The 25,984-nt window shown below is 44.4% G+C and overlaps 1 protein-coding gene across 2 annotated transcripts in view; it reads left to right on the top strand.

Moving 5' to 3' along the window:
• Positions 1 to 25,164, top strand: part of KCND3 (potassium voltage-gated channel subfamily D member 3) — a gene marked incomplete at both ends in the record, with an annotated part of 104,094 nt that extends 78,930 nt beyond the window's left edge. The window contains 5 exons of one of the 2 annotated variants that reach the window (XM_084301708.1): positions 12,616 to 12,717; positions 19,039 to 19,131; positions 21,851 to 21,907; positions 22,858 to 23,105; positions 24,960 to 25,164. In XM_084301708.1, the coding sequence (XP_084157834.1) occupies positions 12,616 to 12,717; positions 19,039 to 19,131; positions 21,851 to 21,907; positions 22,858 to 23,105; positions 24,960 to 25,164 (705 nt within the window). The remainder of the gene's footprint in view (positions 1 to 12,615; positions 12,718 to 19,038; positions 19,132 to 21,850; positions 21,908 to 22,857; positions 23,106 to 24,959) is intronic. The other variant, XM_084301709.1, reaches the window with a different exon arrangement.
• Positions 25,165 to 25,984: the final 820 nt, after the last annotated feature.

Here is a 25,984-nt window from a genome sequence, read left to right as displayed (position 1 = left end):
CTGTCTGCTCTCCCTCATGCACAGAGAAATGCTCTGTGAATTTGTAAAGCTGCTTCCTGGGTCGTAGCTTCTGAGCTTCCACTCTCCAGCTGCGTCAGCCTCCTACCTTTCAGCAGCACTTACATCCACTTTAAATTAAACAAAGTCTTTTTCACCGAACAGCGTGCACGCAGACAGCACCCTTTATCGGGATGTTGGCTGCAGAAATGTAACCTGGCAGGTAACAAACAGGACAGCATTACGAGCATTACAACAACCTTTTACTACTTCAGTGTTAACAGCTAATTTAGCTTTGCATCACTGGACGACAGGTGAACTCTCCATTCCGTCTGTATTTAAAAGTATAAATCCAGAACCTTAGAGAACAACACAACCAGCAACAAAACCTCAGCCCATTAACAACTGATTTCTTTGTATGGTGAACTAACAGGTCAATGCAGTAACTGCTAAGCAGCTATAAGGACAAATGCTCCTCGGCAGTTAGCAACACATTTTGTGTTTTCAAACGTATAAGTTTATATATATATAAAAGAAAAACAAACAACAAAAAAATAGACCCCAATTGCTCCCATTCAAAACTCTTAAATATTGCCTAAAAGAAGCGTTTCTAAAAAGAAACATGCACATAGAAGTTCATTAAGGGGCCAGTGCACAATAGCCCAGTTACATAAGTGAAGACTAAGAGAAAGCACTTGTTCTACTGAACCAGTACGTAAATATGCTGAGACACAGAACTTGCTTTAGAGTACAGCCCAGGCAGATAAACGGGCAAGACAAATAACCAAACAGGACTTGTGCGTAGCCACGGATGACAATACAAAGAAGCTCCAGAGCTGACTCCAGATCAATGCTTGTGGCTGACGCTGTCCCGGGCAGGCAGCATACCAAAGGTTTTTGTTCTGATTCATTTTTTCCTTTATTGTTAGACTGCAGTGCACCTGGTGGCAAGGAAACGTGCCACCGCCACCTTTGATGCCAATATGATTGACTGCAGCTTTTATAAGGTCTGCTGTATTGACACATAGTGTATGATTTCTCCCCATTTGAATTTCTAATTCCCTTGATATTGGATGAATTTCTGGGCTAAGAAAGTTTTCTCAAGTCAAAAGTGTGAGTAATTTGCACATGATCATCACTGCATGAATACTAAGGAGAGCAAGAGAGACAGAAGCACACTGATGACAGTGATGCCGCGATGTCTCTCTGGAGATGGTCAGGATGGGCACAGACAGAGTCTGTGTTGGAACAAGTCCATTACCACCATCACCCTCCAGAGGACTCAGTTTCTTCTTCAGCCATAAGAAAATTTTAGTAATAGAACTCTGTTCCCATCTAATTAAAGATACAAAGACATTTACGTGGCTTTTTCGAGAAGGCTGGAGAAAGCTCTTTGCACCTTCTCAGCCCTTGAATACACCCACCAACAGCATCTCTGTGAGCAGAGTTAGGAGACGCCGCTTGGAAGAAATAACACAGACATCTTCCTAAGGTTCTAGGGTGCTAAATAAATTCTTTTTCTCTTTCAGTTGAGGAGTAAATAATTTTCGGGTGTTATGATGAGTGCTTTAGAACTTCAGTTTCTTCCAAGAATCGTACCTGTTACAACATCAGGTACATTTGAAGAGTAGGTTATGGATCAGGTTTATTATTTTGTTCATAACTCATACTGAGGAAAAGGCATTTAAATAGCATGAGTAAAATACAAGGGGGGTTGTTACCACCAGCACCTATTCTTCTACTAACTGAGGAAAAGTGTTCCTAAAAGAAAGAGAGGGAGGGGGAAAAAAGGGGAGAACAACAAGGAAAGAAAAAAGAAAAAAAAAAACCACCACTGGTGCTTTAATCACCTCAGAGATAAATTATTCCTTGCCAAACCTGCAGTGCAAGAGAATTAATTACAAGAAGATCTGGTAATCTTAATTTATTGTGCTGTGTCATCAGATTTTGTCCTCTGGCACACAGCAAGGACCAGGTCACTCTGAATGGAGGATGAATTGATCATTTCTGACATGGCTCATTTTGGCAAAATTGTTTTTTGGTTGCTCCCCTCCACCCCCCAAAGATTTTTTTCTTTTTGACTGATGTGCTAAGAATAGACCTTCCTGACATTGAAACGATGCTGTTCTTTACTGAATGTCACAGTCTCTGGGTTTAAAGGAGAACTTGACGCTTAAAAGGCTTGACAATTGAATGACTTTGTAATTCACGTATTGCTGGAGTCCCTCTTGCCGCTCAGCCTGCAGTTCAGATGCAACATGAAGAAGCAGACAAGTATCAGAGCTGGCTTGAGCACAGCTCCCACTTTGCAGCCCTAGGAAGGAGGAGCAGAGGCAGCGAGGAGCAGCTGCTGAGCTGCTCCTTTGACAGCAAAACACTTTGTTGTTTACAAGTTAGCCACTGCAAACACGACCTCAAGCCACAATGCTGTTCCCACCTGAGTGAGGTAGTAGAGAAATGCACGGCTGAGGCCACCAGATAATGCAATAGACACAGCCTTGGAGCTTGGTGCAGCCAGGTCCCAGAAAAGCACGCTGCTCTCCCATGGTTTATTGGGACGATCTGCACTCTCCCAGGGAAGAGCCAACCACCCACATTTAGGATAGGAAAGGTCCACCCAGGACAAATGTTTTTGCATAGCAGCTATCACATAAAACCACAGTGCAGGACTGAAAAGTGCAACGTAGGCTATCAAGGAGTGGATGGCACAGCCTAGGTGGAGCAGAGCAGCGGACCCGTTGCCAGGCGGGTGAATTAAAGCACTCAATCACAGAGCTGCTAACAGCAGGAGACAGCAACGAGGCGGGGAGGGAGAAGCCACATCTTCAGATGGAAGTCACCGAGAGGAAATAGATGGAGGAAGGTTATTCCAGACCACAAGGACTGCTGGCGAGGTGGCTGCACACAGGCAGCTGTGACTGCGGGCGGACGAAGAGGTAACTATGGAGATGCTGAAAAGGGGCTTAAGCCAAAAGGAAGAGTAAGGACGCAAATATCTTTCTGATTGTTCCATAAGAGGCATGCTAGAAACAGCCTGTTCCAGACCCAGCCGTCACTCCCAGAGGCATGGAAAACAGGACTGCAGTCAGCAGAGCTGCTGGAGAGGGAAGATGGTGACGAAGAGAATGCTTAATGCTGGATTTATGTCATCGTCTTACCCATGAGAAAGGCGGCCCACACACCTGTCAATAACAAGGCCATTATAATAATTGATTTTCTACAGAGCAGGGGAGTCAGCTTTGAAATGTTCTGTTTTTCAGCTGACACCCTAAATTTTGGAGGTGGGTTAGCGAACTTCAAAGCGTGGAACAGAACGGCCAGAAAAAGTGACTCGAGCAGAGCTGAGCTGTCTAAGGAGAGCTCAGCGACAGAACATGACTCAGTTCCCAGCAGGGGATGGGGTTGGGAACTTGAGGAGAGAGAGAAACAATAAGGTTAAAACTGGAGCTGGCTGACATTTAAAAAACATGTTTTTTTCAACCACAATGAATCTGGGTGGAATATGTTTTTGTTGTTGTTGATAGTTAACAGTTTCTGACAGGGAGAAGAGATTTTTTACTTTTATTTTTAAAGAAGAAACTTCACTTTTTCTGGGGTAGGTACCTCTTCCTCCTTTTTGTCCTGTTTGCCACATTCCATAATACAAATCAGGGAAAAAAAAAAAAAAAAAAAAAAAAACAACCAACCAACCAGGGATCTGTCCTCTTCTCCTTCATACCACTCACAAAAGCAAGTGGCATCCTCCACCAGTTCAGCTAGCTCAAAGTCCCTGGCTCCCAAACTACATCAAACTACCAGATGTCTGCAGTCCATCACGCCCCAGTCCTGACCAGGTAGTGCCCGTAGTGCTTAAGAACCTGATCTCCCCCCCCCAGAGGGCTCCGTGGCTGCTCCAGGACTGTGGTGCCTCCTCTCCCCACCTGCTGGAAGGCCAGGCTGGGGGCTGTGTCCAGATGGCTCGTTACGTAGCACAGTTGGTAGGATTTGTAGTGGCTGATGTTGCCGGCTTCATCCCAGATGTCTAAATAAATGCTATCTGAAATTGCCTCATCTAGGAGACCTGCATTCAAAACATTCTGCCAAAAGCCTTGGGAAGCTCCGTCCCACTTTGGAACAGGCTTCTAGAGATCAGACTCTTTGCTGTTACCTCTGCTAACCAGTTATTTTGCCACTGTGCCTCAGCAATGCAGAACCAATTGGGCTGGTGCTGTTCAGCTTCTGTGCAGCTCCCAGTCCGTGTGCTGAACACCACAGCCTTGTGCCAGTGCACCTACAACGCGTGGTTACGTCCGGATTAAGCACCATGGTTATATCCACTGGGTCAGGAGAAAAACATTGCTTAAATCAGGTAAAAGTGGCAGTAAAGCTTACTGCTGTAACTGATTGGTACCCTGCCAGTGATTAGCAAGTGAGGAGCAGCATTTGTCCTGATAGAGGTGGTGCTGGGAGGGCAGTCCCCTCCCCACACGTGTCAGACAGGTGGGAAAACCCTGCAGCCTCCTAGCACATCGCCCAAGGGCCTCTGCAGAAATTCTCTGCAACCATTCCCAACCGTCCCACATGGCCCAACGCGAAAAGTCCCAAATCCCATTATTGCACTCCTCCCACTCCACCCCGCAGCCGTGGTCTGCAAAGTCTGACTCAGAGCACGTCTTTGTTGTTCAGAGGTCAGGAAAATCCAATCAAGCGGTACGTGCGGACAACTTCAGCATCAGATCAAGCTCTAAACCTGCACAAGGCAGGCCCTCTCCAGGCACAAACAGGAGCCTGCCACCCTCCTGTCTCCCCCCTACAGCCACTGTCGTTCTGACCAACACGGATGTTGCAGCACCGTCACCCTTCCGTGCTCCCCTCTCTGTGATTCAGGTGTTCTCAAGCATAAAACTGGGATAAATCCGCTTCTTTCCTGGCTCAGTGGCTTCTTGTAGAGTTAGTTCACGCACAAGGTTATAAACTGAAACCATCCTGTGGTAATACTGTTTATACGTGGTTTTACATTTCTATCTCTGAGCTGTCACACTGGTGATTCCTGCCTTCTCGCCGAGCAAGGCAGCAGAGCGGCAGCACGCGGTTCCCTGCCCAGCCATGGGGAAGCAGCGCGGTGAGGGCTGCCAGAGCAGGGAACAGAGAGCGTGCGTGCAGCTTACTGACATTTTTCAAAAAATATATCTTTTTGCGGAAATCACAGTCTGCCTGCAAGTACTCTGCAGGAAGAAAAAGGAGTTCGATTTCCCAGACAAATTGCTCCTGAGGAAATAGTTTTTCTCCTCGTTGTCACAGCCGAGCAGAACTCTTCTGTTTACTATGCAGACCGGTGCCTGGTGGCAATTTGAGCCACCTGTTCTCCGGGTAAGCGCAGCCATTTAGCCCGAACTCAGCACTAACTCCAAACAAATACAATAATAAGGAGCAATTCTACACATTGTCCACCAGCTCCAGCACCCAGCCGCCAGCCAGCCCATTTCTGTCCACATATGAAACATCAGCTTCGTTAGCAACTGAGTCAGGACAATTAGGAGCCATTCTAGCAGGAACGTGCAACGATGCTGGAATGCAAACCAAGGCCAGGGAAGCAAGTAACCATGACAACTCCACAGCTTTCTGCTGACAGCCCAGGGAGCACTGCAGCACCCGATATAGCACGAGAAGCAGGTTTCTCCCTCGATATTTGCCAAAGCGAGGCATGCAGCCAATGTTTTGTGGCTGTCGTAGAGATGCGAGCTGTGACACACATTCTTCTTTAAGCCTCCACTCATCAAATACGACCAGGGGACGGGGTTCTGACGGGCCTTTCTTTTCCAAAAGCCGGCTGCAAGAGGCTTGTCCCCAGGGACCTCAGAAACAGGAGGAACAACTAAGAGCAGATTCAGTACGAAAGCCAATTGCACTGCACAACTTTATTGTCATCTGATGACTTCGGAATCATTTTCCTTTGCCAGCCAGCAACACTTCTCTCAATTACTGCTGAGAGCCTGAAGTACGGAGCAGTGGCACGGAGCACATTTCCTGCCCTTACCCAGGCTGGAGCTGCCCAAACTCACACAAGGAAAGCCTAACACCCGCCACTCCACTTGCTGCCCATGGGTACCTGCACTTCAGAGCCAAGTGCTCTAGTTGCTAATGAGTCAGCAACAAAGCAGGAAAACAGCCCCGCTGCCTCCTCATCCCCTGCTGCTTCATTCCACTGGGAGCTGTACAGGTTTAGGTAGTTGTCCCAAGTTTCATAAGAAGGTTTGTGGTTGTTTTTCTCCTCCTGTTTTCTCTGTCTTCCCATGGAAGGTGTGAGAAGCACTACATGAAGTGATGGCCTCCATTTTTTGTAGCTAATCACAAGCCTCCACACCATTAATTACTGTTCATATATCAGGCCTAGTAAATTGGCATCTGACACTAGATTAAATTCTGTTAATTTCTCCATCCCCTGAATAGTTTATAGCTATTAATTAGGGGTGTGAGCTGTGTGAAGGATGTTATAACAAGTGAGATCTGGAGACAGACAGACAAATCCCAGGCAGATATTCATCATACTTTGCTTTCTCTGAAACCAAGAACCTCTATAACAACAGAGAACAGCAAGCTCTCCATCAATGATGCAGGAAAACATGAGGCTTTTTTCTTGAGAAGACGCTTATTAATGTTTCTAAACAAATTCCAACACCCTAGCTTAAACCCCATGACATTTCACTTCCAACTCTAATGAACTATAACATATTCCCAGAACACTGCAACTGCACCTCTTTGACCATGCATCCCTGGAGTGACTTTAACTTGAGCTCCGAGATCTATTATAGTGGTAAGAAGACAAAAGCATATGCAGTGTTGTTGTTTGTGTGTGTTTTTTTTTTTTTTTTCTTTTCAATTACCATATTAATAGGAAAGCTTAAGAAGTGAAGGGAGCTAACTTCATCAACTGGACTAGCAGTTCTTACAGAGATCAGGGTCTGAATACAACCCTCACTGGGTAGATGGCTGGGTAGCTGGGGAAAAACAAGAGAAATATGCAGGGCATCTATTGAGGATGGAAATAGGAAATGACCTTGCAAAAAGCTTACTTTTTAAGTGTCAAGCAAAGAAATAGTGAGAATTATCAAACTCCAGGAAAAATGAAGCTTATTCTGTTCTTTGCAGTAGAATGAATAAGCAGCAAACACCAGAAAGGGAACGGTCTACGTAAAAAGAAAACGTCAATACAATGGCAACTGAGTAAAGCTGGAGATAAATACATGCAGGCAGGAAATCAGAAGCTATTTTCTAAACAGAAGAATGAGGTTCTAAAGTAGATGCCCAACAGGAGTAAGAGCTTCACTAATTTTAAGGCAGAGCTTGTTAGGTTTGCAGTAGGTGAGAACTGGCCTCGATGCTCCAGAGACTTCCTGACAGTCTTGCATTTCCCAATTTGAGTTTTGTGTATTATGACTCTTTTCAAAGTTCTGTTTCATCAGCGAGGATATCTATGACTAGTAGAGAAGTTGAGATCCATTAAACTCCATATTCTGTGCATTGTTCTATAAATAGATTGAACATCATGTTCTTCAGTGTTGGAAAAGATTAAACGATATAGTGCATTTGAAATGATGTTCTGTTGCTTTAATGGTGCCAAGGGTAAGGTACGATTAAAAGGAGAGCCACAGAGGAGGGGAGGGGAATCTTTCATCTCTGGAAAGTAATGAAGAGGCCCAAAATAAGATCAAGGTCTGACTCTAAGTGGTTCTATCAAATTATATAGGAATATAATGAGTTCTACACAGTCTAATTTTCATATGCAGCTCTACAATATCTCCCCCAAAGCAAAAGCGACAGAATATTTAAACTTGGCTCAAAAGCTGCTTAATGTAAAGAATTGAGAGGAAGGGAAGTCCAAATGTGCATACTTCGTTTCTCAGAAAGGTTAAAATGACAGAAAGATGATCTGCAGAAACTGACTTTTCTAATTCTGCTGTAACTCCATCGCCTATTGCAATAGCCAGATGGAGCCAGGGTTAGCAGAATAACAACCAGTACTTATTATATGGGCCATTTGCTTTTTAAACAGCTATTATTTCGCTCACTGTTCAAACGCATGTAATAACCCCAAGTCCTAATTTGGCAGTCCAGCCTGTTTCCAAGCTTTGTTAAAGATGGCATATCAGCTTCTCGGAGCCATAAGTAGGACAGATGAGTGTCGCATGATTATATTGAGGAAAGCACTCCACAAGCAGTAGATTCATTTAATTTCTTGTCTGCTCTAGACAGTATTTTTTTTATTATTTTTTTTTATTTTTTAAAAGAAGAATTTTCTGTTTTCCACTTGCAAAGGAAAACTACCCCAACAGACCAGGGGAGCTAAGCTGTTTTCCACCAGATGAAGATTGAATTCATCCCTTTTCTAAGTTATACACGTGTATTGAATTACCACTCAGGAGTACAAATTGAAGTCTTTGCTGAATTCTTTTTTTTTTTTTGACTCTAATTTTATTATAAAATTCAAAGACAAGATCATTTCAAGTGCAAACTCAAACTAGCATCCGATGCAGACAAATGCACGAAGAAGAAGAAAAAAAAGAGCATTTACTGAATGGCTCTGATATTGTACCCTAGAAATAAAAATCGGATCAAAAGTATTCCGTTGATTACTTTTGAGAGAAGCTTCATGTCAGCAGTAAAAGACTAGTGGTGTACACGTACTGCACCCCTGGACTCACTGCAGCAGTCACCAACAGGACTGCTCAGATTCAAACTAATTGCTTGGGAGATAAAATGTGAGGCACTATTAAATATCCAATGTAGCTGCATTTTCTGCCAGAAATGCTCTTCATGTGGTTTTAGCAGATAAAGTTGGATGGGAGGAGTAATGCTAATAACAGCTTCAGCCCAAAGAGGGAGTAGGAGGGGGCACAGGACCCACACATCCAGTACCTGACATACACGTGCTCCAGCCCATCTCCTTGAGCAAAGGCACAGAAGATCTGGGAAGCTGAAGATGTCTGGCAAATATGAAATTATGTCATAGATTGTAACTTAATAGTTTATGATACCACATAAATCAAGAGCGAACATTATCTCCATAAGAACTAGATGAAAATCATTAATAAATAATAATTAGCTGTTTCCTGGGCCTGCCATCTGGTAAGCATTTTTCCTAGCCTGCAACTCCTGCTTCTTTCCCTTCTCCAACGCAGCTGAACAGTGAAGGCATGCTATTCTATTTCTCCTTTGCCAGCCCCTTTGGATAATGCAGGTACCCAGGATGCTGTCGGCCCCTTACATCATCCTCACCACCTATCTCAGCACTCTACACGTGCAGGGCTCTGCTGCCATTCTGCTTATTCAGTCTCCAGTTTCTTAAAAAGCAGCAAGGAGCCAGAAGTTATTGAGCCCTGCCTTCCACCCTGCTCTCAGAAACACGTGGGCACTAAGATAACCAAATTAATCATTCCAACCTGTAAGTGGCTGTCATTAGTATTATTATTTTCATCATATAAATTATCTTCCAGATTAGGTCATATGCATTTTGAGATCCTGTGGTTTCCTAGCAACTCCTCTTACCACTCCACATGCAGACACAGTGTGCCGTTTTCTTTCCTTTTTTAGACACTCTATGCAGGGGTTATATTCAGTAACAGTGATCTCAGGCCTGGCCCTAATGACCTTTAGTCTGCCACGTTTGTGGGATGAGATGCAGAAGACAGCTATCCCCTCCAAAGACATTTGCTGCAGATGGTCAAAAACCCATGGTCTTTGGCTTTCTCCTGTCCTGCAGAGCAGAAGTACTGAGGCATGCAAACAGAGCTGAAATAACAAAAGCATCCCCACAAGCGTTACAAACTGGCAGAATTTGGAAGACCCCATCAGCCTAATTCTCGGACAGTTAAATATGTGCCAGTACATAGTGTAGGGTCCTCTACAAAACACTGCTCCTTCAAAGTCTGTGAGGGGCACCCTAAGTGCAAGGCTTCGGCTCCTGCACATTACTCTTCCCCTATCTGTCCAAGCATATCTTTGCTGGCCTGCCCCATCCAGACTGATAGATCCCAGCAGGTAACACAAAACTCTGCTGAAACAGCCAGCTTTGACCTTCTTTGTCTGTAACCCAAATTGTAAGTGTGCTGCCAGGTGCCCTTCTCACCCACAATCCACTCAGCTCAGTCACCCAGACCGGTGTCCAACCTCCACTGCAATGCCAGGGGAGAGCTGCGGTGCTGCTCTCAGGTGTGATTAAAGCACTGCATCCTGCAGAAACACAAAACACCTACCTAGACATCTTGTGAAGCTCGCACAACTTGATAGACATACTTTGTAAATAATGCACATTTACACATAAACAGATTTTCACATAAAAACCGTGAACCATAGCTTTAGAGTTGTTTCTAGTCCAACTTGGGAAATTATCTGGAGGGCCAAACCAATTTTAGGCACCTATTTTAATTAACTTCTCTAGCTGACTTAATCAAGATATCTACCAAATTTAATCATGATGGGGGCACAGAGTTAGGTGATGTGACTATCCTAGACAGTCTTTTGTGTAAGGAAAATAGGATTAATTTCTGCCCTGCCCCACTGACATTTTTTAAAATAACAACGTCTGTTCTAAACTACAAAAGCTATGGGGTTTAATTATTAAGATAGCTAGTGGCCCTGTTTCAAAAGAGAAAAGAGAACAGACCTCAGAAACGAACCATCTCCAGTCCATGTGGAGTACAGCTATTAATATTTGATCTCCTGCTAGCCTGAAGGCAAAGGGAATAATGTTCATTACAAGAGCCTAAGACTGAATCCACTTTAACAATTGACTGAACCGATGATGATAGCAACTGAACTTTTCCTGCTGTATGTGAGGTGGGTAGGTTGAGGGACTCGCACACTTCCTGCAGCAAAAGGAGCTGATGTTCTGTCAGGCACAGAAAGGAACAGGAAGGAAAAAGTCTTCTGTGGTTGCCAGAGCCTCACTGGAGCACCATCCAGCCCTGATTACAGAAGAGAGAAGATCACTGTGGATAGCAACAGACACACATGACAATGTAACTAACAGGGAGAAAGTACCATGTAATTAAGAAAAGGACCAGTCTTTGATACCTTATCCCCACTCCCTCCCCTAAGTCATCTGCAGGTTCACTCAGGAGTTACACCAGTGTCAGTAAACATCATGGAGCACAGGCTGAGACTTGGCTGTTACCTGCAACTCCTAGCTTCTAGTCTGATTTTTTTTTGCTCTGGGTTCCAGTCTGAGACCAGTCCCTATTTAGGTCCTAAAGAAGTTTGCAAAGACCTCAGAAAAAATGAAGATCAAGTTTCATATTCTTGTTGCATCTTCAGTATAGAGTAATTTTCATCAGATTTCACGCTCATATACTTGGAGTATTAACATTAAAATGGGACAATGAAATCTAGGTGAAATCTAGAAAAGAAATTCAATTTTGGATGCCCCCATTTTGGGGTGCCAAAAAGCATGCCTATTTTTCAGGCTGTTCATAGTCTGTGACTCCTAATTAAAGCTGCAAAGCACCATCCTGTGCGTGTTGTTTTCTAAGAAATTGCCTGTTTAAGCGGAAGCTCTTTAAGGTTAAACAAATCTTTCAAATATTGAGGGCCAGAGTCACTCATGCATGTGCAGTAATAGAGCTCCTAGAATTATTACACTCTCTGGACCCACTGCAGATATTTGCCTCTTGGCTTTACTGTTCATACAGTGTATACCCATTAGCACCTCTAATTAGAAAGGAAAATCACGAGTTCCATGTTATTTAAAAGATTATGCAGCATTTTAAGATACAGCACAATGTAATTATTTTTAATAGCCACAGCTATTTCATGTATTTACTTTTAATGGTGTTTGAGTCATAAATTAACAGGAGAAAAGAAAAAGGCAAATCAGCACTTGACAGAGAAGCAGGCAACATTTGAAAAGACTAACTGGAAAGCTAAAAAACCTGTGTGATCAAAAGAGAAGAGGGCCTTATTAGTTTTTCTTGCTTGCTTTGTTCCAGGCTGCTTTTTATCATTTAACTTGTTCCTCTAGATGTCAAGAAGGTCAGGGATAAATAAAAATGAGAAGAGTGTTGATGCAGAATGACTTCTGTCATTCTCCACAGAGATGCATGTTTCGGGACAAACAGTCCTATGTTGTCAGACACCACAGGTGATGAACTAACGTTGCCAGCGCAGAGGACAAAAGGAACAAATAAGGTGCCTTTGTTTACCTCAGGATGAGGAACATAGACTTTTCATTAGTGTTTCCTGATGAACCAAGGATCTTTGCTACTTGACTGGTAAGTGAGCATGTTACCAAACATCTCCCAGCTCCGCTCCCTCAGAACGCCTCTCAGCAGCATCTCCACCACCACCGGGTACCAGGTGTCAGTGTGTTTGCTGCAGGAACTTGTTTCTTATCTCTGGAAAAACCACTAACACTGTGTCAGCTATGTTCTTCAGATCTACGTGCTCATCTGGGCCCTGGAGACAGCCCTGTGCTTGCTGTTCTCTCCAGCAGCCTTGTCCTGCCCACACACCCCCTGCGTTTCATCCCCAGGTTTTTTCAGGTACAGTGAGACCCTGACATTGCCTTTGTCCTGGTACAGACAGCACAGGCCTGACCGCTTGGTGTGCCAAAGTATAAATCCAGCTTATTTGTCTCCTTCACAGAAAGCCCGGCTCGCGAGGATTCGAGTGGCCAAAACGGGCAGCTCCAACGCCTACCTGCACAGCAAGCGCAACGGCCTCCTGAACGAAGCCCTCGAGCTGACGGTGAGTGCAGACAAAACGCCTCCATCCATGAGTTTGGGCAGCTCCCTGCTCCCACCCATCCCTGGGCTCCTTCCCCTTCCCTCCCCATTGCCACCCGCATCACTGGCTCTGCGGCACAGCAGCCTCCCTGGAGGGCTGTACCTGCACTACTGTGTGTGCTGAGTCCAGCTGCAGGACTGGAGCAGGGGAAAAAATACTTCCTTGGGCTCATTCTTGAGCTGGGAAAGGATCTGGCCTTCCAGCAGAGGCCAGGTTCACAGCTTGTTCAAACCTCAGTGTGATGAAGCTGTGGGAGCTGTGCCGCTTTGGACCACCCAGCGTCTGCCTGGGCTATAAATATCCACAGTCGTTCAACATATAGTTATTTATTTTTAGAAGTCTCTCCCTAACATGGACTATCTGCCTAACAGGACAGGAAAATATTCCCTAGCTCCTGTTTCAGACAGTTTGGTGGTGGGTTTATTTTTAATAGAAAGGCATCTGGAGGCTAATATTAGCTATTCATGAGAAGAAGAAATGGAAGCGCGTCAGATTGCTCAGCAGAATCAGTGAAAACGAGAGCAGGTTATTACTTTAAGCCTGATCAACACCAGAGCAGGTATTAGCACATTTCATGGATTCCATTTCAAATAAAGCAGCCTTTCGTGCAGGTGGGGAGCAAAGAATGACACGAAGAATGCCTAATTGAGCCACCAGAGCCGCCTTGCACTTGTTCGTGCATCCCTACTTGGGGCTCTAATCCTTCAACTGTCTATTTTCCCTGGCATACATCCCTGCCAGGATGTTTGCATTTGTAAAATCAAAGCTGAAAACCCCTTTCAAGCTCATGGTGTTACAAGCTGCTCGCTAGGACCCGAGCCCATTCCTACCCAAGATCAGCAGGTCCAGCACCCAGAAGCAGGGTGTGCATCACCTGGTTTTAGAGGTAGGATGTTTCTCGGTGCAGACCTAGATAAGGGAGTCTGGTCTTTTGTAACTGGAGTAGCTTTCAAACATACTTTACGTGAAATATGGATTGGGAAGGCAGGATGCCTGGATCAGTTTCTGTGCTCCCCTCCAAAGCAAGTTTGATCATCTACACAAATAACTACACAAATAACGTCCCTGCTCAACAAACAGCAGTGACACTTGGAAAATCTGTGGTTCTTGAACCACATGCTGCTCTTCAGCAGCTCGAGAAAAGTTTCTATAGCAAGAAAATATTGAGACCATGAAGACTGGTCACAGGTAGTCCAGAGATTAATCCCCACCAAGGAAAGGCTCAGGAGTGGGACACCACCACAGCTGAGTCTACTGTGTCGTTACTCAGGAACAGTCCAAAAATTGGCTATAATTTAGACTTTTGCTTTAAATTTCTATAAAAAGAAAAAAAGAAGCCAGAGGAGCTTAGCATGGACACAGTTTTCACTTGATCTTCCAGCCTGTCATCCCGACATGAATCTCCTCACATCTCTCATCAACCAAAACTCCCTGCCAAGAGCGCTCACAGGAGAGCAGCTGACACACCAATGCTTAAATCCAAAATGTACGAGGTTGAGAGAAATATTTGGCTGAATGGGTTCATTTTCTGGCACCTGCCCAAAAAATAATTGGAAGAAGGGTCTTTTTGTTGGCTAGCAAGCTGTTGCACACACAGAAAAGATAACAAAAACATTTCTGAAGAGTCTCTAAAGGATTTCTCCTACCCGTTAAAAAGTTAGATATAGATTAGTGCCTAGAGCAGGCCTTCCCAAGCTTTCCTGGGTGCAAATTGCTTTCTGGTGGGCCTACAGCTCTAAACGTTAACACAACTTCCCCACAGCCCAGTAAGATCCATGAACTCTGCTTGGGAAAGCACCAAATGTTATATACATTTTTATCATTACACAGTAAGAAAATATCCCCACCCCACGGAACTTCCAGATGAAACAGCCAAAATCAAAGGCTAAGGGGAAGGCAGACAGAACTGCCATCTGCCTGTGCCACACAGGAATATCATGGACTAGAACAAGACACCTGCCAAAGCCATGGCTGGTATCTGCACCACTGCCAGGAAATGATCTGTGGCTACCCTAGCTCCTGAATCAAGAACCAAGACATCTCTCCACCCAGGGACAGGGGCAATAAATCACTACAGATCTGCAGGGCACCCCTTGTCAGAAAGGTATACACAACCACTTAAATTCCACAAGGCAAGATTTTGTGTCCTTTCATTTTATGGCAGCAGAACAAACTATTCTTAAGAGAGTACAAGATGTGAATGACAGCACAGTCTAGCCAGCCAAATTTTTAGGCTGGAAAAAAAAAAGTGAAGGAAGGAATGTGACTTGTACAGTTGCTATAGTAGGGAAAAAAGTATTATCCACATACTGTGTACATCCCTCAGTCAAATTAGTATCAAACTGCTTCATTGGTCAGGTGCACATCCCGTTTTGATACCTTGCCCAGGACTCATGCTAACTTGAACGGACTTCACGTGGCCAGATTGCCATTGGGCTTCTTTGGTACCCAGCAGCAATTCCAAGTGCAATTATGATGTGGCCATGATGAGATATTATCAGTTTCATCATTAGCAATCACACAGTACTGTGATCAATGTATAATTGTTTTACAAGCATCCAGCAGATTGCCCATCAGTCTGACACCCTGAGGGCTTAACTGAGGGGGGAAAAAAAAAAAAAAAATCTGCTCCAGAACATCCCCCAGCTCCGACGCTGCAGTCAGACTAATAAACGGGGAGAGAAGGGCTGCTCAAGATTCCGGAACATGTGCCAGAATTTCCTTTCATTAGCACCAGAACGAACACACTAACGGCGTCTTTCGAGGGAACAGCATGTCTTCAGCCTGTAGCCCTGCATCAGAGTAAAGAACACATGAAGGAAAGGATTGATCCAAGGACAGCAGCAGGAAGAAGTTCTGTTCCTAGCAAGAACACAGACTTTAGAGACGTGGATTTGTAGCATTTTGCATTTGCCATCTACACACCAAGTACTCAGAGCTTTTTCTTCTCATTTAGAGAGCTTTTTAGTGGGCTTTATGTCACAAGCACTCAAGAGATGGTGAGCTTCTTCCCATGGCAGCAGCCTACATATCCTCTTAGTGGTAATCTCCTTGTACAGCTAGCCGAAATTCCCTTTTAGCTAAAATGCTAGGCAGCATATATCCTAGGAACAGTAGGTTGTGAGGTCCTGTCCCTTTTCACAAGCAGAATCTGCTTAGCCATAGATAAGCATTATAGCCATTCTCACGGCGAGGGACAGTCTAACCACTGAACCAGCTCGTCTCAGTTCACCAACGTCCAATTTCGTGCGCTGAAGCACTAAGTACAGGACACCTCTGTAGTGGAAACATTTTGGACTTCAGAACCAATGCCACAGTGTGTTTAAGTCTCCCTCGAAGCAACCAACAGCTCAGCAAACGCCTTCCAGGAACAAACTGAATGGGAGCTGGCATCAAACCCTGCAAAACTGGCACCCAGCTCAAACAGCAAGCCAGCCCCCGTCCTCCCCCCACCATTTTTTTCCTTACAGCCAGACTTTCTAATGAAGACACAGATTTTGTTTGCCTGCAGTAACACAGGTACCACTAATGCAATCTCTGTAGGTACACAGTCCTCAGCAGCACTATCAAAATGCTAATCATTTGTGCAGCGTTGGTACTCTCCTGTTCAAGGTGCAGTGCCTGCAGATCTCTCTTAATTTGCATGCTAGGATGTTCTGAAAGGCTGCATGCCTTCTTGTTCTGAAAACACCTATCTGGCTGAAGAAAAAAGGTGAAAAGATAAGGTAGGAATCATACTCACTGATGCTACACTTTATTCCTGGTCACTGCCATCCCTTGATCCATTTCCATCAGTGGCAACATTTGCCTTGTAATGGAAGGCAGAGAAAGAGACTGAATCATGCTGCCAAAATGTGACATTTGGCTTCGGTCTTCTGCCAGAAGTAGGGAAGCTTTGTCTCTGTCTCAAGCAAATCCTCTCATAAAGATACTTTTTGCAATATCTGTTCTTCCTCCCTCCTTTTCCAGAGCATTTTAGTGCAGTCTTATATTTGCTTTAAGGCTTGCAGGGACCTCCTTGGGAAATATTCCAACACAGACTTCACCAGAGTCAGTAATCTCAGTAGGGTAGAAACAGGATCTGCTTGCTCTGTTAGTTCACCAGGAGGATTGTTAAAAAGAAGAATGGAACTGATTATTTTTTTTAGGCTACTCTTAAAAATACCTCTGGGAATGCTCAACCTTCCAAAACAAAAGCAACAAAAAATCCATAACCTGCTTAAGAAGCATTCCCAGAGGAATCTATTAATTCTGCGTACAGAAAGTCAGCTTTCTAAGTGTACCAATTCAGCGATGTTTTGGCATCTGTCAGAGACAGAGTTATGCCTTAAGGATTGCACAGCCATCCAGGAAGTGGCACATTTGCAGTGAATCATTGTGCCACATGGGTGTATCTAAAAGCAACGCCTTAAGCACAGCTGAATTTGACCCCCTTTAGAGCAACAAACAAAGTCTTGGCACTTCTGCCAAGAGGTTCTGCTGCATCTCCCATCCCACCCACTTTCTGTCCTGACCAGTCAGATCCTGCTGGTTTGTGGCTAAGCAGAGACTCAAGCCATGCACACCCAGTTTTGACATTCAGATTTAGGCATTACAGAAGACACCAGGCACCCTTTACTACGGAGCACAGGGAAACATTGCACAATGCCTAATTGCCATTTTAATGCATGTAATTGTCTTTGGAAATGCTAGCTACCAAAGACATGCACAGATTAATGTGTCACGGAACCGCAATGAATTTTAAGATCAAGGACCTTAAACAGGAGCAGTGAAAAAACGTCCTAAACAACCCAGATTTTAAACCTCCCACTGCGGAACAGAGAGAGTGAGAAAAATAACCCTGGCTCTTAAATATCCCAAAAACTCTCTAAAAAACCTCTATTACTGCTTTTCCTTCCATTTCTGAGGTGTATCTGATCACCAGATCCCAGCATAAGTGACAGATGCTGCAGTTTGGGGAACGCAAGCACCTGAGTCACTGATGCAGCACGGAGATCAGAAGCACAGAGCGCTGTGTGCCCTCCCCCTGCTCAGGGTGACTAAGGTGGCCTATTGCTACCCTTATGAGTGCTCTGTGCCAGGCCTTCTGCATGAGCTAAATAAATAAACCAACAGGAGTGCCCCAATAAGTCTTGCTGACTCCTCAAATCGCTATGCCAAAAGCAGCTTTACCCAACCCAGCTCTTCCCACACCTACCTAGGAGGGACCACTCCTTTTAACATGTTTTTGACATAAATACTCTCACTTGTACCCAATCCCTTCCCCAAAGATACTATCTGCCTGTTTGACTCTGAACACACCCCGCTCTCTGGATTAGCTCACAAATTTGTTAGCCACATTTAAGCCATTTGAACACGCAGGGAAGTGGGGGAAAGCCGGTCCCTCACTGCACAGGTCCTGCTGCACAGCCAGTCAAATATCTGGATCAGAAGCTCTTTGGGCAGGCTTGCCTTGTTTGGATTTTGTGCTAGGTGATGCACAGGGGGTTCCCTCTCAGTTTGCTGCGCTCCTGGGCACCGTGTTAATGAGACATCAAACACAGGACCCCATTCTACAGAGAGAAAGCCCCAGCTCAATGAGAACCTAACGGAGACGGACCCTCCTCCTAGGGAACTGCTGCTGCGTTTCACATAGACATAAACCCTTCACCACTGCTGTGTGGAGAACAGTTGGCCATGTTCACATAGAGAAGAGACAGACCTAGGAGTCCTGCCTCCAGGAGCAGCATTACAAAGTCTGACACACCAAGCCCACGTTCACACTTTCTGACCTGGCGCTGAACTGTGCCTCGGGAGGTCCCAGCACAACACACGCCAGTGCCAGCAGAGCCAGCAGCTCAGCAGAACTAAGGCAGCACATGCTTTGTCTCCTGAGAGACAGCAGAGTTCAAGGCACATCTGTTGGCATTCAAAGGTCGCGACAAGTTTAAAAGTCTTAACAGCTTTAGGAAAAATAAAACAGCAGAGGTTTTTTTTTTATTTACCTTCTGGTTCCAGAGCCTTTCCACCACACAACAGCAGTGTTTCCTCCACAGCTACAAAATGGCTAGAAACACACTGGTTTTGAATCAAAGCTCGTTTTCGCACCTGAGTTTACTAGCCAAATCATTAAGGAAATAAAAAAAAGAAGATTTACTCTCATGAGATTCATGAGAAAAACCTGAGAGATGACAATGCTGAAATTATCATCTTTATCCCTGTGAAAGCTGCTGGTTGTTTGTTTTCATGGTTTTACACCTGGTTTGGGTTTTTTGTTCCTCCCTCCCCTTTTTCTGACTCTAGGGATCCACCGAAGATGAACAGCATATGACTAAAGGCACCTCCTTAATTGAAAGCCAACATCACCACCTGCTGCACTGCCTGGAAAAAACAACCGTAAGTAGCAACACAACCCTTTCTACATCTTACTAAGTCTTTGTGCCTGTCCCAGGCTTCATAAGGACAAGTTGTGCACATAGTATGCTCTGAACTGCCACTTGGGTGGGCACACATCCCAGGTGGACCTCCAAGCTGTGCCAGATCAGACTGACACCCCCGTTCCCCCAGAATACCCTGCAATGGAATAAATGTATTTCAATTTCATCTAGTCTTTAAAAAAAAAAATTAAAAAAATCACTGTACAAAGGGATAGGGGTGTGATCGTCTGCTACTCCAGTCACTTACACCAGTACAAAGTCAATAGCAGGTTGCTCAGTTCACTGGAATACAAATAACTTTTCAGCAAGGGGTTAGGGAGATCCTATAGACCAGCTGCATACTGAGTTTAAGTTTTTCAGTGCTTCTGAAAGAGAAACAAACTGCGTTTGTCTTGTGCTGTCAGTCCCACTTTGTATGTACTCGTTGCTTGTGCCACTCAGTACCACTGGACACTTCTGCTGTCTTAAGAGGAAGAAGCTGCTGTCAGCGAGTACAAACCCCAACTTGGTCTGTGCCAACCGGGGACCAGGCTGGAAAAATCAACCTTTAGCCCTTTTTATGGAGCAGAGCAGATGAACTCTCTTAGTGGGTTTAAAGGTTGCACGTATCTTTTCTGGTCGCAAGACACGGTAATTTATCTCAGAGCCAGCCAAGCAGTTTCTCTGACAATGACTTTTCTGTTTGTGTCGTGCAAGGTGTTGGTGTAAGAATTTTATTTTTTCGTTATTAAGTTACTCTGTACGCAGAAGTCTCTTGGAACATTTCAGATATTTATCTGATACGTATGTTTTACTTCCAGGTTTATATAAAAGGTTATGCAGTAAAGGAACATATTATCTATACCATGATTCATTCTAGAAAGAATGAAGAGAGGTTAACATTTGAAATATTCATGACTTTTTCTATCTGCATCCATCATCAAATGTACTTTTGATTTCTGACTTGCAAGAGCTTTCTTTTAGACAAATCACCTTCACTTCCATAGTTTGGCTTATGCTGGAATAACATCACTTAGGCTTCAGCGATACACTGGAAGAAGAAGACTGGTTAATTACAGTGACCTGTGAGCACAGCTGCTTTATCACAATGAGCTAAGAAGGTCACCTTTCTAAGGACAGTGAACTGATTCTTCCTGTATCAATGACTATTGAATCCATTTTATAAGACTCATCTTGCCTTTGTCTCTAGCAGTTTTGGATGTTACATAACAAGCAGATATTTCACAATCTGACTCTTCGGTTTAGAACTTCATGCGTAAAAGCTTTACTGCCGTGACCCATATTTCACATGAATACTTCCATTTGAAAACTTTACCAAACTGGCTGAGGCAAACAAAAGCTGGCAGCCCTGCCTCCAGGGTCTGCTCTTGTAAGGCCCCAACCTTGTAAAAGCTGATAGGTGCTTTGACCTCCGCACCGTGGGCATCTCTGGGAGCCACGTGAGTCACTCCATTACCAACAGGCCAGCTAGGGTGCTGGAAGTAACAAAGCCAGTCCTAATTTGTGGATGTATTGGCTTGCCACATTAACAAAGCCACGCTGCCTCCAGCACGCAACCCTGCTCAGTGAATCTCAGTGGCTGAAAACGTTTCAAACATTGCTTTTTTCAGCAACGGCTGGCAATAACAATGATACTCGGAATTGAATGAAAACCTAGAGGGAGAATCTGCACCGTATTTAATGCTTTTTCCCCCACATATTTCAGCCAGTTATTACCATGGATTTTTTTATTAAATCACACAGCTAGGTTGGATTCTGGTCTCAAGTTACCAATCCAAATTGTTCAATCAGCCTGTGCTGTAATTCTAAAGCTTCAAAGAAACTCATAAAATACTATGCGGCATTTCTCCCCCAAAAACCTTAGATTGTAAAAAAAAAAAAAAGAATTTTTAAACACTGCAGAGTCATTTTGTGATGAAGTTGCAGGAATGGAATGAGGAACGTACCATGGCTGCACACTTGTTTCAATGGGCAATTCACCTTTCCTCAAACTAGGCAGAAAGATTCCAAAAGTGCCTTTATTTATTGCCACGGTACCTGCAGTCGCCATGAGCATACAGTCTTATAATTGAATGGCTGTGAATGGCTCAGAAATCTGGTGTATAAAATGACAAAGTGACTCTAAAGTACGTGTGGCTGCCATAATAAAGGCTACTTTGTCATATTAACACAACAGATGGAGTTTGTTCAAAGAAGAGGAGCTCTTCCACTCCTCCTGACTCCCGCATTGAATATGGACATTCACATGCCACACTTTCTCCAAATGCTGAGTGCGTTGAATCCAGTCCTTCAACCCAAACCTTTCCTCTATGTTCTCACAGACCATAACCAAAACTCACATCCATTGGTGACCCAATGGCAATGCAATTCCAATTCATTACTTGTGAATCAGCAGCCGAAACCGTGTTTTCCTTTGCCTGTGGCTCTCAAAAGATCAAAGCAATAAAGTTGTAACCAGCCTTGTTCTATTTTCAAGAAAAAGCTCAAGGGTGAGAAGGAATGAACAAACGGGTCTGATTCAAGCAAGGTTTGGAAAAGAGAAGGTCTGGTTGCCCATTCAAACTTGAGTGAGCCGGCCGGAATGCTGAGACAAGAGATGCAATGCTGGGACTAAATTTCTGAATGCCGGAATGGACAATCAATTGTGTTTTTATCTTTTGTTGGCATGTTGTCCGTAGGGATTGTCCTATCTTGTGGATGATCCCCTGTTATCTGTACGAACTTCCACCATCAAGGTATTTCCTTTTTAATTCAATTTGCTTTCTCTATGATCTCTGTGATGTGTCTGGAGAGTGTTTGCTTCCTTTCTCGTTCCTGGTCTTGTCCTTGGGAGTTTGTGCACGTGCCTCTTTTTGCTACCCAGTGCTCGTTTCCTTTGAGAGTTGTGAGTTGTTCCAGTGAAAACTGATGGCTGCCTTCACCATAGTTGCTTTTGTTTCGCATCCTTTCTGATGCTGACAGGGGCTGGATAAGTATGTACACTAGAATTATTTGGGTGTTCATGTATGTGCGTAAGAGTTCTTTCTTTCAGGATTTCTTGTTCCTTAGCACAAAAACTCCTTACAGCTTTCTGAATTTCCTTCCCCTACCCGCTTCCCACTCTCAGCTGCCACGTTTATTTCCGTTCAGTTAATAGAAGCACCCAGTGAAATGCAGGTATGTTCTGCACCCAATAGCCAGTACAAGCAACATCCTGCAAGTCCATGAAAGGTCCAGAAGGTCCTCCAAACACAACACAACCCTGTCCCCAGGAACAAATAGAAAAGTTCCTGAAACTCCTCCTCTCTGGGGTTTAGTAACCACGTGGCATTGCAGAGACTTTGAAGCCACTTCCAGAATTCAGACACAAAAATGAGAGGAAAATCAGACACTATATTAACCAGCTCCAGCTACGTAAATAGAGCAGTATTAACAGACTATACCATGCTTCTGTCACTGCAACAGTTTCTCTTATTCCCCTATGGATGTGGGACAGCAAAATCTCCTGGTTGCAGAGAGCAGAAGGGCAGAGTGACTTCTTAAGATCTGCCTAGTACAAATATTTTCAGGCACAAAGCACCTTACACAGACGAGGTACTGACACAGCCCACCAGCCTAGCACGAGGTGGTGCTGAAAACAACCTGCTGCTGGGTCACGGCCGGTACTGCTACCAGGGAGTAACGGCACTCTTCTTTTCCCTGCCAGAACCACGAGTTCATTGATGAGCAGCTGTTCGAGCAGAACTGCATGGAGAGCTCGATGCAGAACTACCCGTCTTCTCGGAGCCCCTCCTTGTCGAGTCACCACGGGTTGACCACCTCTTGCTGTTCTCGCCGTAACAAGAAGACCACTCACCTTCCCAACTCCAGTGTGCCAGCCACTCGCCTCCGTAGCATGCAGGAGCTCAGCACCATCCACATCCAGTGCAGCGAGCAGCCCTCACTCACAACCAGGTACAGTAAGTAGGCTCTCGCTGCTAACTACTGCATGCAAAGCCCTGCAGTACGTCATCCAACTCAATGTTTGATGCAGCTTCTTAGAGGCCTATTTGGCAGCCAAGGAGAAGGGTCTAGAGCTCAGAGCATCGTTGTTTTCCTCCCTCTAATGACAACCCGAGGAAAGTTGCTCCTAGCTGTTCTCTGTAACTGTTCTGGGGGAGAACCAGGTGGAAGCTCGACTCTAGTGCAGCTCTTCTCTGACCAGGCAGGACATAGAAAAAGGATATAGCCCAGATAGCCCAGTGCTTCCAAGCCCTTAATGGGAGCAGGCAGCGACAGCCAGCTGATCACAGGCTGCCAGACAAAGCTGGCAGAGAGCTGTACACACTGCCCTGGTCCACCGGTGACACTCAGCTCACTGTTTTTTATTATACGAGTCTGAATTACAGCTGTGAGCAACAAGCAGCACTGAGAAACAAACCAGGAGAAATTTCACGATGGTGTCTTCACAGCTTTCACCTAGAGAGACGTCAGTAACACATTACTGTTCTGATAGAAAATTTTGAGATAGCATCATTTCACACAAAACTTACTGAAAAATCCTTTCCTTGCTGTGTATTTCTTGCAGTTATTAAATGACTTTCTAAATCCTCCTCAGCCTATTAAGCTTCTTGAGCACTGGGCTGTTTCTGAACCTACCATTTTTCTCCTCCCCACTCCTATCAAAGGGATCTGGAAACTGAAACAAAACAGCCTTTAGGGCAGCAAAGCAGCTACTTTGTGCCAGGAAGAAGTCAGAACAGCATTTCAGAGGATGAATTATGAATGAATAAGCACAAAACAAGTCTCAGGCTGTTGCAGTTTCAAGATGACAGTAGTTTAAACCAGCACCTGAAACAGTAATTCAGGGGAACATGAACCTATTTCCAGTGTGTGCTATATCAGATGCTAGCAATGATATCTTAAATGTCAACACTGTTAGCTATGTTACTTGCTTACCAAACTGTGAAAGAATAGAGAGAGAAAAAAAAGCTTTTCAGTTGTACTTTATGTGGAATGCAGCTCGCTGGGCGTGCTGTGTGCCTGTGGCAGAACCACCCAGGCTCCAAGAATGCCCCAGTCTCAGCTTGCGACTGAGGTAACCAGGGAGCAGAATGGGTTCTGTGGTGTTCTTGGGATGCTTGAGAGATCACAAAACATCCTCTTGGTGAGTCACTCTGAGATAACAACAGCAGTAGCTTTCCAACTGGGAGCTTTATATTTTAAAAGGACAGGCCTTGTGTTTAAAATGAACATGTTGGGCTGGTAATAGCAGACTCCTGTAGCTGTGCAGATGCACAGAAATCAACCTATCATTTTCACTCTGTAATTAATTATAGGATGCAATTGATGCAGATCTAATAAGAATGCTCCCAGCTGCCAGATCCTTGAAACTACTGCAGAGATGAAAAAAATAGAAAAGATCAAGGGACAGTGAATTTGAAAGAGGCATTCGAAATGCAAGGAAAACAACATCTCTTTCTCAGAAAGAACTACCTGTGCTCTAAAAAGACGGAGTACACAGTATGGTGTATTTAGATACCCTCTTAATTACACTAGAATTATGCAGGAATGAAGTGGAAACGTGGAACAATTTGCCCTGTGAAAATCTATAGACTAACCACGAGGAATATTTAAAACCTGCACTGTGAACTGGGTAGAAATGAACGGTGCATTGCAGGAACTGGGGGGAGCATTTAGGTGGATTCTTCTGAGTATTTCGGTGCCTTTAGTTCAGAGGAGTAAGACACTACTTAAGAACAAACCCCATTCCTACCCTTTCTACTGTCTGCTTTTAAAAAAAGCCACACCACTAACTCTGTTTTCCAGTCGTTCCAGTCTCAACATGAAATCAGATGATGGGCTACGACCGAACTGCAAAGCTGCCCAGATAACGACAGCCATCATCAGCATCCCCACGCCGCCGGCGCTCACGCCAGAAGGTGAGAGCAGACCTCCACCCAGCAGCCCGGGCCACTCCACGAACATTTCTACCACCACCACGAGCAACATAGTCAAGGTCTCTGCCTTGTAAGATGTCTCATGCACAGAAGGAGGCTGGAAGACCAGTGCCCCTCTCCCTCCACACCTCCATGTTCCCTTCTTGCTGCAAATTGTGCCTGGATGGACGAACCTGACATTTTGTCATCGAATTAGCAATGGAGACCTAACGAGGCAGCTTTCTTCAGACTTGCATTCATGCGTTGGACTGAGGAAGGATTAGGAAAGGGAGGAAGAGTTTTGTTAAAAGTAAAATCTGCATGGAGAGTACATTGTGCCATGGTACAGGGCAGAAATTACCTGTGAAGGCTGAAGGGAAGGAATCATCATGGCAACAAGAGAGTCAATAAAGAAAACAGAAATATAACACTGTGTATCGCAGCACCTTTTTAAAGGTTTTTAATGGATAATATTTATTCATGAGGAAATGACTGAAAAAGGTGAAAAACAATGGATTTTGTGAATTTTTTTTCTTCATGGAGCAGAACCTTTAAACCAACCAAAATTTCACATTTTTTTTCTTTTATAGGAAAAGATTTAGACAAAGAAGCCACCTGTCACAGAAACCTATTTCCATTCCTCTGTGTGTGTGCGTGCGAGTGTGCAGCAGAACCACAGAGCCACACTGCATTTCAAAGAGCAGAGCATGTTTTCATGATTCAGTGCACAGTAGGAAAATACAAGCATGTGTCAGCACATACATGTGCACACGTGCACACACACACACACCTATTTCACCCTGGATGGCATTCTTTATTTAGACACTTTTGTATCCGCCTTTTAAGTCAATACAGTGCAATTGCAAACAGTGTGTTTGTCTGCTAATTATTGTCTGTGAAAACATATTTGTGGAA

This window comes from Netta rufina, assembly GCF_964035555.1.
Source record: "Netta rufina genome assembly, chromosome: 26".
Classification (NCBI taxonomy): Eukaryota; Metazoa; Chordata; class Aves; order Anseriformes; family Anatidae; genus Netta; species Netta rufina.
The sequence above is the reverse complement of the archived record's forward strand: the minus strand, read 5'-3'. Positions and strand labels throughout refer to the sequence as shown.